We start from the raw sequence: 15,471 nt of genomic DNA, 5'->3' as shown, positions 1-15,471 counted from the left end.
GGAACTGAAAGACAGGGGGTTCCCAGGAGCTGGTCATCCACAAACACTGTACCTGTGTTTCCACGGTAGCTCTGGGCACTAACAGGAACGCGGTTGATTCTCTTCAAGGCTTCGTTTGCTCCGTTTTAATTCTCTGCTTCCCTTTGGCCAGCACTTTACCACTGCATTTTCCCAGAGACTATACCTGACGCAGCCCCGGTCATCCAGTGTGGCTGGCTCTCCACACCCCTCCCCAGGCCCACAGGTCACTCGGGAGTTGAGTGTCTATGTTGTATTGACTTTGAAAGAACCATGAGGTACTAGAACATTCTCAAAACAATTCATTTTTATATAAAACAACCACTGCCACTACCCCAAATAAAAAACAAAAGGACACCTGGATAGAGGCAGTGATGAGTCATTCACTCCAAGCTGCATTTGCCGGAACAGGTCAGCAGGGTCACATGAACAATGGAAGAATACTCTGGCAGCACAGTGATGCCAACTGAACACCGCCAAGGCTGAGTTCAGAGGTGAAGTAGCCACAGACCCTCACTTGGCCTCATTACCTGGCCTGCGTTCTCTGCGTTCTGTGTGGGGGCAAAGGGAATGGACACGTTTCTCAGTCTCCTCCACACAGACAGGCAGGGCTTAGCAGTGAGTGAGCCGTAAGAAGCATATTGGCTGGTCTCCATCTAGACCAGTGGTTCTCAAACTACTGGTTCTCACGACTACTGGGGGTGGGGGGGTGGGTGTTGAATATCAGATATCCCACATAACAGATATTTATGATTCATCTCGGTAGCAAAATGACAGTTATGAAGAGGCAACAAAAATTATTTTATGGTTGGTGGTCACCACACTCTGAGGAACTGTATTGAGAGGATGCAACATCAGGACGGTCGAGACTCACAGCGGTATAACTGACACGCAGATAGTCATCGATGCGCCCTGTGAAAGGGCCTTTTGACCCCTGGAGGGGTCTGGACTCACAGGCTGAGAGTCACTGCTGTAGACACTCTTAGGGGTAAGGACGCCAGAGACCACAGAGCTCTTAAGCCTTGCACAGATGAGTTCACCACGACCTGAAATTTTCCTCACTGCAATCAGTAGGTACAATTCAATAGACACCAGAAAGGGTTCCCTCTAATCAGGTCAAGAAAGAAAAACGCTTTAAAATCCCTGGGCTTTTTTTTTTTTTCAGGAAGTGTATGAACCTCAAGAGGGATGGGTTGAAACGAGGATGGATATGGGAAGTATTTTTGAAGAGTACAAAGCAGGTCCCTGCTAAGGGACAACTCTCTCTGACTCTGGACTGGGGCAGGCCCAGGTAGACTTCTCTGCCTTGTCTGTCTACACTTGCTCCGTGTGCAGTGCGGCTCAGCATCCACAGATGCCTCATCCCTGGGTAGGCTGAGGATGAGGAAGACCTGAAAGGACATGCACTTATTTCTAATTCCCAGAGGACATAAGGCGTGTGTAGGCCTTATAGAACAATCGCCACCCTTCCACCATTTGTGTTAATGGCACAGATAACAGACACAGAACAAGGAATTGAGGGGCGGATGACACACTGGTTAAGTTCAAACTCAGAGATGAGTCTGCCTCTGCCTCCTGAGTGCGGGCATTAAAGGCTGTCCAGGAGACCTGAGTTCAGTTGCCAGCACTCATGCCCAGTGGCTCACAACTACCACTAACTCCAGCTGGAGGGGATCTGAAAACTCTGGTCTCCATAGGCACCCGCACCCATGAGCACACACCAACACAGGCATCATTAAAAACAAAGTTTTTTGTTTGTTTTTCTGAGACAGAGTTCTCTGTGTAGCCCTGGCTGTCTTGGAACTTGCTCTGTAGATCAGGCTGGCCTTGAACTCACAGAGATCCACCTGCTTCTGCCTTCCGAGTGCTGGAATTAAAGGCATGCGCCACCACTGCCCAGCTTTGTATTATTACCAAGCTAGGTGCGCCTGCTAGAATAGAGTATCCTCATGTAACTCTTATCTGTTTGCCCTAACTTCCAAGGCAGACGTGAGGGTGTGTAGGTGAACTTCCAAGACGTGAACCCCGTCACGGAGGAAGATAAACGTGTATGTGACCCTAGTCATGGCGGAAGATGAACGTGTATGTCACCCCGGTCACGGCGGAAGATGAACGTGTATGTGACCCTAGTCATGGCGGAAGATGAACGTGTATGTGAGCCCGGTCACGGAGGAAGATGAACGTGTATGTGAGCCTGGTCATGGAGGAAGATGAACGTGTATGTGAGCCTGGTCATGGAGGAAGATGAACGTGTATGTGAGCCTGGTCATGGAGGAAAATGAACGTGTATGTGAGCCCGGTCATGGAGGAAGATGAACGTGTATGTGAGCCCCGTCACAGATGGAGATGAACGTGTATGTGAGCCCGGTCACGGAGGGAGATGAACGTGTATGTGAGCCCCATCATGGAGGAAGATGAACGTGTATGTGAGCCCAGTCATGGAGGAAGGTGCGTGTATATGGTTTGCATGTTCAAGGCACTCGTGTCATCCGAAGCTCACACGCGTGTGGCAGAGAAGTCCCGACAGCACAGAAGAGAACGAGAGAGCCGTCTATTCAGATCACCAACTGGTGAATTAGTTAACTCCCAACGTGAAAAGAAAAAAAAAAGTATTTCAGAAACAAAACAAGAATTCCGACTGAACTCTTTTACTATTGATAGCAACATGGAGATTGAATTGATTTCTGTTGATTTAGAAATCATAAAGGCAACCAACTTGGTCAGCTTAACTGAATGGCTGCGACGGAAACTGTCTGGTGATGCAAGGCGCGGTCCTTCATTGCTGTAGCTGGACAGCAGCCTGGGGGCAGAGTAGCAGCCTCCAAAAACACCTGCAAACCTCCTCCAATTCATCAGCACAGCCAGTTCTGTGTTTAAAAAACAGCCTATTTTCCCCAGACCTGAGTCACTGCAGGAGGCAGGCTGGCCAATGCCAATGACTCTGCTGTATGTCATGCTCGTGGTTGCCAAGTTTAGACAAAAACGTATCCGTTCACCTTCTCAGAGATTTCGGCACTTTTCGTAATGCATGGCCCTCTGTAACCTTCACTCAGCCCGATTTCAGCAACCCCACAGTCCACTCCTCGCACAGGAAGGGCACACGGCAGCCTCAGCCATAGCTTCCTTTCTAAACTCCAGACCCTGTCTGTGCTGGCTGACAAAGACTGCCCATGCAAACAAGCAGCAAACCCAATGAGCCACGTAGGGTAGCGACTTTTGCAGCTGTCTGCTCGGGAGAGCAGGTCTTCTGCTGACAACAGGCAAAACGACCTCAACATGTGCTCAGTGGAGATAACGCGGGAGAGTGAGGTTCTCTAGCAAGCCAGAGGGTTCGGCTGGAGTGAAAGGGGCCGTGGACTGCCTTCTGCAAGCCCAGGAGGAAAGCAGATAAAGTGGGAACCATCCAGTGCCCAAAGTGACTTTAAAGTCCTTCCTTTAAAGTGGCTGTCTGCGGCTTGTCTGAGCAACCTGCCTCTGGCCTTGGCGCTGGGAAAGGGGAAAATTGAACTGGGTCCCTGCAGGACACAGCAGAAAGCAATACTAGGCTGTGGGGCAGAGGCTCTCTAGTGCCCCTAATGCTGGGACCCTTTAATATAGCTCTCCATCTTGTGGTGACCTGTCCCCAACCACAAAATTACTTTTGTTGTCACTTCATAACTGTAATTTGTTACTGTTATGCATTGTGATGTAAATGTCTGTTTTCTGATGGTCTTAGGGGTCATGACCCACAGGTTACTAGGGATACTGCTAAGCTAAGGTGAGTCCCTTAGCTCCTATCCCCTGTACACCCTTTCAGTGAGACATGTGGCTAGCAGTCACAGGCACCACTGGCTTTTGCCATGTAACGTTAAATCTCAGAGACAAAGGAAGGCCGCTGAAGGGAAGACAAGGGAAAACACGTTTCTGTGCTTTCAGCTTTCTTCTTCTGAGCATCCAGGGACGTGTGGGAAGTTCAGAGTCAAAGTGTGGAACACTAAGGAGCAACTAGCATTTAACTTGCTGTGAGCTCACCTGACCACCTTCATAAAACCCAGAGCCCGTGCCAATGCAGCAAGTAGTCGGGCCACTGGCGACCAAGGAAGGGACTGCAGTTTTCATGCAGAATCTACCTGGGCACTCTGGGTCATTTGTGACATCCAGTTAGCTTCGCTTGAGATAGCAGAGGAAGGACACATGAGCTGGCTTTGAGATCAGTGTGGATTGGCTTCTGTAACGAACAGCTAAGATGATGAACTTTACTGTGGCATGCGGTTCAGAGGTCTCAGTCTCTTGACTGACCAGCCATGTGGTCCTAAGCCTGGGATATCAAATCACAACGGAGTGTGTGGCAGAGCAAAGCCTTCGCTTAACAGCCAGGAGTTAAAAGAGGAAGAGGGTGAGACCAGGGCCCCACAATCCCCTTCCAGAGCATGTTCACAATGACCAATACCTAACACTGAGGCCCACCCCTTCCCCTGCAGTGCTGGGGAATTTAACTCACTGGCCTTTGGGGGAAATTGGCAAAGCAGAGCAGAACCTACAGGATTCTTCAGTAAAGGTAGGGTCTGTAAACCACAGAGTACCCAGGATATAACTCAGAGGGAAAATAACAAAAACAAAACCCCTGAACACTATGCAGTGATAACTGCCCAGGTGACAAACAGCCACCTGGATTCCTGTGTGAGTCTTTCCACCCAGAATGAGCCCACGGGATTGCCTGCTGGGGTAAGAATTCTAGCTTTGCTCTACATGCATGCCTACCACAACTCCAAACCACCCTCCCAGACAGATGCTGAGAGACAGAAGAGGAGAGAAACAGCACATATTTTTAGAATATCTTCGATCTTAAAGAGATTTAAACCGAGAGCATAACACACGGGTTGAGGTGCCTCTGACGAGATAGACAAAGATGTATTGACCTATAAAAAGTCATTTAATGTATACTCCAGATGGCCAATACAAGCTGGTTAGACAATTAGCCCTTGAAGAGTTCGTTTATAGTCATATAAAAATGTTCTGCCTTGTTAAAAAAGTTTAGTCAACAAAAACATATCCATCAATGAATGGGCTCATTTTTTTTCCATTTGCATGTTTGCAAGGTTAACTAAAAATACATACATATGCATCTCCGAGCGGTCCATTAGCTAATCAGCTTTGGCAATACACTGCACAGGGGTATACTACCACTGGTTTCGGACATTAGGTTAGCTTTAAGCTTGCTGGCTATTCCAACGACTGGAGGCAGCTTGGAGCCCAGTCCCTGGAAAGCAGTTGTAGGATTAACGACCCGTTTCCCTGACACCTTGTCCATGGTGAGAGGTCTGGGTGCAGACTTGCTAATCCAAGGGTGCCTTAATGCTTGAGCTGGGGTGAGGCGGGCAGAGGGGTCCCACTGAAGACATCTTTTCAGAAACTCTATGAACAAGTAATCTTCACACCCTTTCAGTGCCGTGGCCCAGTCTTTGCTGCCTGGGGGGCCTCGCTTCTTACCCCTGCGTGAACGACCCCCCAGAAGTACAACCCGCCCGTCTGCCTGAGTAGTCACAGAGCAGTAGCGAGGCAAGCCTTTGGAGTTAATAAAGTACTTGGCACGTTTGGATTGCTCCAGGAGTTTCGGTGGGGGCATCCCTAGCAACTCCATCATGCAGGCCAACTGGTCTCCTTCGTCCTCGCCGGGGAACAGAGGCTGTCCTGTCAAGAGTTCTGCAAGGATGCAGCCAAAACTCCAGATGTCGATGGGAGTGCTGTAGCGGCAGCCTAGGATGATTTCTGGGGCCCTGTAGAAACGAGACTGGATGTAGGTGTAAAGCTTCTGGTACTCGAAGCAGCTGGACCCAAAGTCGATGACCTTGGTTGCACTGCGGCCGTGATGTTTCAGGAGAATGTTCTCTGGTTTCAGGTCACAGTGAATGATCTTATTTTTGTGAAGAGCATCCAAGGACTGCAAGATGGACTGGGCAAACTTGCGAACCAACTGGACGCTGAAACCCTGAAACTTGTTTTTCTTAATGAGCTCATACAGGTCTATGCTCAGCAGCTCAAAGGCCATGCACACATGGTTCCGGAAGGTGAAACTTTCGAGCATGTGGATAACATTCATGCTGCCAGTTTTATCCTGTTTCTTCAGATGCTCCAAAATCCGGATCTCCTCAGCTGCCTGGCGATGAAAACGCTTCTCGTTACGCACCATTTTTAGGGCCACGTACTGTCGCAGTTTGTGATCATAGACACGGGCTACCTGTCCAAAACTCCCCTTGCCGATAATTTTCAACACTTCATAGCGGTAAGCGAGATGGTCCCGAGGCACATGAATATAGGCCCCGTCCGCATCATCATATCCCCCGTTGTTGGGGCCACCAATAACTCCTTGTCGCTTTTTGGCATTTGGACCCACGAAGTAGATTTCTGGGTAGCTGATGATCTCCAGCTTCTCATAGGCAGTGAGGTGATGTTTATATTGCTTCAGGGCTTGTTCGGGAGTCAGCGGCAGCACTTTCAATGGTTTGGATGAACTGCTGGATTTCACTGTGTTCAGGCTTTCGGAGCTCTTCCCCTGAGAAACAGGAGAGGACTTTTCACAGTTGCTGCCGCCATCTGACTGAAGAGTATTGGATCTCCTGTTGCCAAATTCTTGAAACAGCTGTTCTACCTTCATCTCACTTCCATTCACGAAGTGATGAGTGTGATCTCTCGTCAATGGCTCAGTGGTACTCTACAAAAGAGAAACACGCGAACTGTTAATGGTACTAGAATACTAGAAAGGCAAAAAGGCCTTCTTTTCTGGTTGTTTTTTTTTTTTTTTGGTTTTTTGAGACAAGGTTTCTCTGTGTAGTCCTGGCTGTCCTGGAACTCGCTCTGTAGACCAGGCTGGCCTTGAACTCAGAGATCCACCTGCCTCTGCCTCCCGAGTGCTGGGATCAAAGATGTGTGCCACCACCGCCCAGCTACAAAAGGGCCTTCTAACTAAACAATATCAAAACATGTCAGTCACTTTTATTCTAAAGTTAAAAGATCCAACCAGGGAGCTGGAGAGACGGCTCAGTGGTAAGAGCAACCGCTACACAAGAGTGGGGCCCTGAGTTCAGAGACTTCTGTAAAAAGTTACCCTTGGGCCTGTGACCCCAGTGTTGAGGGGGACAGAGACAGACACCCAGACCAGTTCCAGGTTCAGTGAAAGACTGTTGTAGAGAATGTTAGAGCAGAACAGGTGACACACAGGTGACACACACACACACAGGTGACACACATACACAGGCACACACACAGGTGACATACAGGCGCACATACAGGTGACACACACACAGGAACACGCACACACACACACATATTTACCACACTCGTGTCCATCCATGCACACACACACAGGTGCGGGGGAACAAAGCCCTAAATAAGAAAGCACCAGTCTCTGGACATGCATTCCATTCATTCTTGGATTCCCTGAGCACACCCACCCCAGACCCTAGATCCTACATGTGGCCAGCTATGTTCAAGACAGGGTGACTTCAACATTCTGCCTTCCTCTCTTAGACCTTTAAACTGAGACTCCTCTACTCTGCCCATCCGTTCATATCCTATACGCCCTCAGGACCCAACTCCAGTCTTCTCTCTGTAGTACCGTACTAATTGAGTCTCATACGTTGACTATGCTTATTATTTCTTGGTGGGGAGGAGGGCATGGGCCCAACACACAGATGGAGGGCAGAGAACACTTCCAGTTCTCTCCTCCTACCATAGGACTCCCAGGGACGAGCTCAGGCTTGGCGTGAAGAGCCTTTACCACAGAGCCAGCTTACTTTTAGAAATAAAAACCAGGAGTGAGTTCCCGGCTTCTTTCCATCTCACCCGAATGTCTACTGTTCACCATTTGCAACCCATACTAAAAAATAAGTACTCTTAAGACGTTTAATCTCCATAAAAGGCTGAGCTAGGCAAAGAATAATGCCTTTAGTTATATTTATATATAAAAAATTAATATCTACATGCAACTTGGTCAATTTTTCTTGAATCATTTCCTATCTAATTTTAATACACCTAAATATTTACTGCTAATGCCTTTGGAATACACTATAGGTACAGACACAGTCGAAAGGTCTGTGCTAGGGCCCTGCCTGCCCTCCTCAAAGCTCTCAGACTTGGGACCATTATTCAAACCTGTCAGAACTTCTGTTTCTTGGTCTATAAAATGTCGATAATACTTACTTGTAGCATGTTGTGGGTATCAAACTATAGCCAAAACATGAAAGACTCACAAACTATAAAGCATATTCAAAATACTGGCTACAACTTCTCAGTCTGTGACTGCTTAAGCTCACATTCCTTTTGTCCCTTTCCCCCTGTTGATTTTCTCTTCTGTGACTTCCTCCACACCACAGGCTCTGGTGGACAAGCATCTGTGGTCCTGGATCTGACCCCTGCAATTCCTCTGCCTCGTGGGAGATCCTGAAGGTCTTCACCTCACTTCTATGTGTGATGGAGAGAGGGGTCTCCTAAGAACAAGAGGTCTAATCATCATAGAATTATTTTAACAAAGTTAAGAAGGCCACTGGGATCTCCTGACTCCCATTTCTCCCGTATGTTGAGCCTTATCTGCACTCTCTGAGAATCAAGTGCTAACTCACAGGCAGGAATTTCCCAGGCCACGCCCATCCCCCCCAAATGTAAACAGGGCTGTCCTTTCCTGGCCCCCTCTGATTCTTCCATCATCCTCATTTCCTTCTCATTTCCTCCTCTTGCCTCACCTGTGCCTGCCACGCTCTCCCTGTTCACACTTGCATCTGTAGGATGCATGGTGTGTCCCTGTTCACACTTGCATCTTTGGGATGCATGGTGTGTCTCTCTTGAAGAAGTACGGCCCTTAAGACAGTATGTAGCTCAGAGGTAGTCCACTACAGATTATCAAAGTTCAGGTCTGCAGCAAACAGGGGGATTCCATCAAGGATTCTTCCACACAGGAAGGGGATCTTTCCTTACCACGCTTTTCTTTCTTATGAATCTCAAATCCTGAAAAGAGTCAATTTTATTCCAAATCTTCTGGGCTATAATAAAACATTCTTTCCGTTTTTTCCCCTCAATCTACAGTTATTGTGCTTTGAATGCAGATGGCCCCATAGGCCCACAGAGTGGTACTACTAGGAGATGTGGCCTTGCTGGACAAGGTGTGTCACTGGCGGTGGCTCTGAAGTTTTAGATGCTCATACGAGGTCCAGTGTCACCCTGTCTTCCTGCTGCCTGCTGACCCAGATGAAAAACTCTCAGCTACCTCTCCAGTACCATGTTTGCCTGTCTGCTGCCATGATCCCCACCATGATGATAACGGGCTAAAACTCTGAAACTGTAAGCCAGACCCAATTGAATGTTTTCCTTTATAAGAGTTGCCGTGGTCATGATGTCTCTTCACAGCAATAGAAACCCTAACTAAGACAATAGTATTCATATGTAAGATATTAATAGTTATAAAATACTATGTATTTTTAGCCTAGGGTTATAATTTTGATAATCAGAAAGGTATACAATGGACTCAACCAAATGTTTTGTTAAACATGTTATCATGTAAAGAGACAGATCAGGGAGGAGGATGCTTCACTGTACACCGTCAATGTAGAAAACATAATGTGTTTTACATAAAGCGTGCTCTATTAGTTGAGTCCTAAAAATCCTGTTGGGAAATTCAGAATGAATAATCTTCTGACCTACATATAGAAACTTACCCTAGGGAGTAGAAGATATACTTCAGTTGGTAGAATATTTGCCTAACATGCATGAGGTCCTGGGTTCCACACCACACCCCCCACTGCCAAAACAAAAGAACTACCTTCCACTAGATCTGCCTTCAATCTCTGAAACAAAGAACTCAGTCCAATAAAAGCCTTGTGGCAAATAATTTACACTTTAGATGAGACTGTGTAAAGCACCTTGAAAAGCACTGAAGCCATTGTGTGAAGACAAACAGGCACTCAGATGATGGAATCATGGCACTATGAACTTTAAGTGCTCCCAAGGGTCAAAAAGCACTTTTTTTAGAAAAGTCTGCAGATAACAGGGGTTGGGGAGACAGAAGTGTTTGCAAGGGTGCCAGAGTTCAAAGCCTCAGAACGCATGTCAATGCTGTGTGGGCATAGAGCCCGCCTCAAGACAGAAACTGAGCAAGCTGGCTAGCAAGACTAGTCATTCCTACCTGAGAATTCTTGGTGGAGAGACCCTACCCCAATGAATAAGACAGAAGAGAATACATGCACATCACACACACAAGAAAAGTGGAGGGGGGTAGGTTAAAAAAAACAACTTACAGTGACACGTTGAATTAGAATTTAAAATCTTAGGGTTTTCCCATGAGTATCACTCTGAACACCATGCAGTAAGAAATTAACTTGATGCTGAAATACAATCTGAATGACCTACTGAACAGAGAGCGGCGTGGATCAACTCTGAACTAAGTTAAACGAGGGTGGCGTCAGATGTCAATACGCAAGATCTTCTGCAGGAGTTTTCAGTGCGGCGCTGGGCTGACTAGACTGGAAGATATGTTGGGCACCAGAGATGGTTCTGGACTTCTCTGAGGTTTTCGGATATCACAGAAATAAACTCACAGGGATGGAAAAAACCTCCACCACACTCCAGAAGAGATTTAAAGATAGTATGACCAGACTTCCAAATATTTTGAGACCATGCTAAGTAATATCATCAGTCTTAAAAGTGGTAAAAACTAGAGAAGTAGGAAAAGTACGAGACTAACAAGAGGCTGTGCTTACAGGATGCTTGCCACCAAGTCTGGCACCTGCACATGAGGGCACACAAAACGTGAACAAATAGATAAATGCAAAATTTTTAAAGTCAAATGACAGAGTAAAATAAAAAAGGGACAATTGCCAAGTGGTAAGTAGAAACACGGAGGGAAGACCGCCAAGCAGTCAGCCCTGCGCCTCGGAAGCTCCGTGACGCAACACATTGTAGCACATTTTCAAGTCACAGGCGCCTCGCCTTGGAACTGGTCCCAGGCTCTGCTCTACTCCTCTGCTTATGCGGATGGACAGACTGTACTGTCATTTCTTTATGACCTGAAGCCAGTGTCGGAAGCTAAAGGTCTGCAGTTCCTAAAAGGATTTGAACGCATCAAAACCCAACCTGTATTGTTTTAGCTTAATCTGTGAGTTAAAACAAAACCAAAACAAAAACCAGCTGTTGCTCACATACTGATCAGCCAGGACCGAAAAGGAAAGATGAGCTGATTATGAATTCGGACATTTTCCCCCTGTTGTTTCTGTTAAAAGAAGCATTTGTAATACCCTACATTATGTCATCTGCTATAAGAAGAAATATCACCTACACAAGAGGATCCCCCTGCTCCACCACCTGCCATATTTACCCTAAGAAAAAGTACAAGGTAGGCAGGGACTTCAAAACTGTCCCAAAGGCTGAACTCAAAGCACATGACAGTTTTCCCTGAGTCAGGAGAAATCAAAAGCAAACCAAACAGGCATGGTGGCATACCCATTTAATACCAGCACTCTGGAGACAGAAGCAGACACATCTCTGTTTGAATCCAGCCTGGTCTAAGTGAGAGTTTCAGGCCAGGAACAATTACATACCGAGATTCTGTGTCCCACAAAAAATTTTAAATTGTTTTAAAAACTGAAAGAAACCCTCCAAAACAGAAAAAAAAAAAAAACAAACAAAAAAAAACAAAAACAAAAAAACCCACCTCAAAACAAAAGAAACAAACCACCATGAAAGAGGGAAGTCTGTCCTGAGCAGCATGACATAGCCCTTCCTCTTCCTCTAGACGATCTTAAGAAGGAGTCCCTTCCTTTACTTACATTTAGTCTTCTGGAGAGAGGTGCTTCAGCAGGATTGCAGGGTGTGTTTGAACAGGGGGGGCATCTGGTTTCATCTATCATCATGAAGGTATCGTAGACACCATCCCCCAGCCTAGTTGGAAGGGTTCCAGAGAAAACCGGTCAGTAAACAAACAAAAGGAGCTTGCAGTTTCAAAACACCCCAGAACTGAACTGTTTCTCACCCCTTCTGCCACCGCACATAAACAAGTGGGGCGCTGGGCAGTGGATAAGAAGGATCTCGATCTTTCTTCTCCATTTTTATATTTTTGGTGTGCCCGAGCCATCTCTCCAGCCCTCTTTTTTATTTTTAAAAATTAATTACAAAGTGCTGGTTGTCCTGAACTCACTATGTAGACCGAGCTGGCCTTGATCCGCCGGTCTACATCTCTGCAACACCACTCTTGGCTCTTTTTTCTTTTTAAAGAAAGAAAACTATTTCTAGACTCAAATTTTAAAATAGTTACAACAGGCTAGATGTGATGGTGTATGCCTTTAATCCCAGCACTCAGGAGACAGGGACAGGTGGATTCCTGTGAGTTCAAGGCCAGCCTGGTCTACAGAGTGAGTTCCAGGACAGCCAGAGCTACATAATAAAGAGACTCCGTCTCTAACAAAACAATAAGCAAAATGTTTACAACAAATCTTACTTTCTGAATGTTGTTAAAAAAAAAAAAAGAGGGGCCATCAATTAACATACTACTTGAAAATGAAGACCAGTTTGAATAAGAAATCTGAAATCAGAAAAAAATAAACAGGACAGAGGTGTTTGTTGTCTCAGGACTTGGATTCTTATCTGCAGGTGCTGCCTTCCCCTCTAAACTCACAGGTTACCGGGAAGAAAAGATCGAGTAAACATTCTCTGACAAGCAAGAAACCCTTCAGGGCTGTCTTCTCCTATTTACCTACACACCTACTTACAAACAGCCAACCTAACTTGAGAAAAAGGCAGCCAACAGGAACCGGATGCTTTAAGTTACAAAACGTACTGAATCTCTCTTCTGATCCCACTGTTTCCTGGACGATGGGGATGTTTAAAATGCTAAAGGGAGCACACAGATCGAGTCTGTTCTTACACTGTGGATCTGCCACTGTGAAGTCACATAAACAATGGGCAGGATCCACAAGATGGCCTTGAATAATACACTTCATCTACCGAGTCTACGGATTTCCCGGTCACACACTGTCACCTCAGATGATATACTACAAACACAATCGTGACTAGGTAACATTTTTTCATTGTCTTTAAAAAAATACCATTTTTATATTTCACCTTTAAGATTTGTCTTATAAAATTAGTTCTGGAGTTTAACTGAAGTGTTAAAGAAATAAAAAGAGGGCTTAAACACACACACTGACAAAAAAATTGAAGTATCTTCTTAAGAAGAACGTGTTCACGTTCAAAGTCTCGATGACAGAAGCCAAATTTTTTTCTGGATGGGACCGGCCTCTGCCACACCAAGATGAAATACACAGGAACCCGCACCGCATCTGCAGAGCAGCAGCCAGATGCTAACAACCCGAGAGGATTCCCTCATCCAGGCTCGGTGCGAAAAGAGAGGCCCCCACAAAATCATGCTGACGTGTGGGGAGCAAGCTCCCCGGGCTCTGTTGGCTTCTCGAGCAACAGGGCGCGGTTCACAGGTCCTGTGCACAGGTCCCCAGCGTGCTCCCAGCCCCGGCTCTCCGGAGGCCGCGCCGCTCGCCCGCTCCCGCCCTTCCCGCTCACGACGCTGATGGACAGGCAGCCCGGACCCGCAAGGAGTCCTCCCGCTCCCCCCAGGGCGCCGTTACCTCCGCTGCTGCGGCTGGAGCCCAGTCCCCGGCAGCGCCCCGTCCTTCCTCTCGCGCCCGCGGGCTGCGCCTCCCATCGCGAGCTCGTCCCGTGGCCACAGCGGCGGCGGTTGGCCGGCACGGTCGCCACCAGCACCGCACCTCCTGGCCTCGCTACGAGCGGCGGCTCCGCTCTCGGCTCGCGCCGCCGGGTAGGGAGACCGCGCGGGAGCTGTCGCGTCGCCTAGCAACCGCGCACGCCGCGCCGCGCCTGCGCAACTCTGCCGCGGAGGGGGCGGAGCAAGGGGCTTGCTGCTCACCAAAGTGCCTTTTTATCGTTTTTTCTTTCTTTCTTTCTTTCTTTCTTTCTTTCTTTCTTTCTTTCTTTCTTTCTTTCTTTCTTTCTTTCTTTCTTTCTTTCTTTCTTTTTCTTTCTTTCTTTCTTCTTTCTTTCTTTCTTTTTCTTTCTTTCTCTCTCTCTCTCTTTCTTTCTCTTCCTTCCTTTCTTTTTCTTTCTTTCTTTTTTTCTTTTTACAGAAGAGGAAACTGAGGCCCGAGAAGCTGCGCTTCTTCGTACTCATTTAGCAGTGAAACCAAGCCTGGAAGTATCTGCAGCGCAGCCTTCCTCCTCTGCAGGCCCTTTGGAAAACTGCCCGTCTTTAATGTGCACATTCTTTCTGAAAAGTTCAGGATGTTAAGCTGACTTCAACAGTTGGAATGGAAGTGAAAAGGAAGGTGGTTAAGTCACACAAGAGGTGGCTGTGTTGAGCAAGGTACCCATCAGATTTCCTACCGCTTCAACACAATGAGCCTACTGAATCCACCAGAAAAACCACAAGTCGGACGCGCACGCCACCTGGTGTACACTGGGCATTATTTCAAAGAGCTTAATTCTATAAATCTTCAAATTTCCACCCAAAACTCCTTTCTGCGGTCCTAAAAGTCACAGTCCCTGTTCTCGTCTCTGAAGATCCACGATCTCTTTGTAGTTAGGAATCCGTCTATTTCGGACACTTGACTTTCTTATGACCAGTGTTGTTTTAGCCTCTCTGTGTTATAAATAAAAATGTTTTCTTTGACGATGACCTTTCAAAGTTTTTAAATAGCCTTTTCTTTCTGCCTCTCCTTCACCCACACAACCAGTAGTACAATCTTGCGTTCGTAGGGGTTTTTATTTGGGCTCTTTGAGTCTTTTGTTTGAAGACGGAGTTCCATGGCAACAAGAGACTCCTCTCAGCTACCAGATTACAAAATTCTACTCAAGGATCCTGCTCCTGGTGAACACCTCAGACTGTTTTACAGCGGCAAAGAGTTGAATGGAACTTGCCTGCACGTGTTTAATTGCCTCGTTGTGAATCACTGCATCTCCCCTTCCGCCTTTAAGACCCATTTCCCGAGCCAAGCTGATGCGTTCCTGCTCGTTCCTGCTCTGCTCACCCCTAAGTGGGTTGGGGAGCGGATATAGAGGCCCCCTTTGTTTAGCTCAATGTTTCCATGGTCGAGGGAGGGAGAACTCCTTGAGGGTGCTGGACTTCATGAGTTTCTGACCTCAGTGACCTAAGTACTTTTTAGTATTTCTTTGAAGGCCCCTGTATTGTAACAACTACACCCTCTCTAAAGAACTACCCTGTGACCTCCCGCTATTGAGAAGACTCTCTTAAGTGTAGTTCAGTACACTCGTTATGGCAGCCCGTGTACGGAAACTAAAACAATACAAAGAAAACACGGCCACTGCGTAAGGATAAAGTGTCCATACTTTTATGTATTTCACATACGTAAAATATATACTTGATAAATGTTATATTAAAGTAAATAAAAGAAGCACATGAAGGGGCGAGGACAAAGCTTTGAGGGATTGAGAATTGGGAGG

The 15,471-nt window shown here is 46.8% G+C and overlaps 1 protein-coding gene across 1 annotated transcript; it reads right to left on the bottom strand.

Moving 5' to 3' along the window:
• Positions 1–4,919: 4,919 nt before the first annotated feature.
• Positions 4,920–13,813, bottom strand: Dyrk3 (dual specificity tyrosine phosphorylation regulated kinase 3). Its single transcript, XM_057770115.1, has 3 exons — positions 13,623–13,813; positions 11,811–11,922; positions 4,920–6,709 (listed from the first exon to the last, which is right to left on the bottom strand). The coding sequence occupies exons 1-3, from the start codon at positions 13,697–13,699 to the stop codon at positions 5,138–5,140; spliced, it is 1,761 nt and encodes a 586-aa protein (XP_057626098.1). The 5' UTR covers positions 13,700–13,813; the 3' UTR covers positions 4,920–5,137.
• Between the last annotated feature and the right edge of the window lie 1,658 nt (positions 13,814–15,471).

This window comes from Chionomys nivalis, chromosome 5, assembly GCF_950005125.1.
Source record: "Chionomys nivalis chromosome 5, mChiNiv1.1, whole genome shotgun sequence".
In the NCBI taxonomy this organism is placed as follows: Eukaryota; Metazoa; Chordata; class Mammalia; order Rodentia; family Cricetidae; genus Chionomys; species Chionomys nivalis.
Note: the sequence above shows the minus strand (reverse complement) of the source record. Positions and strands in the feature narration are given on the sequence as shown.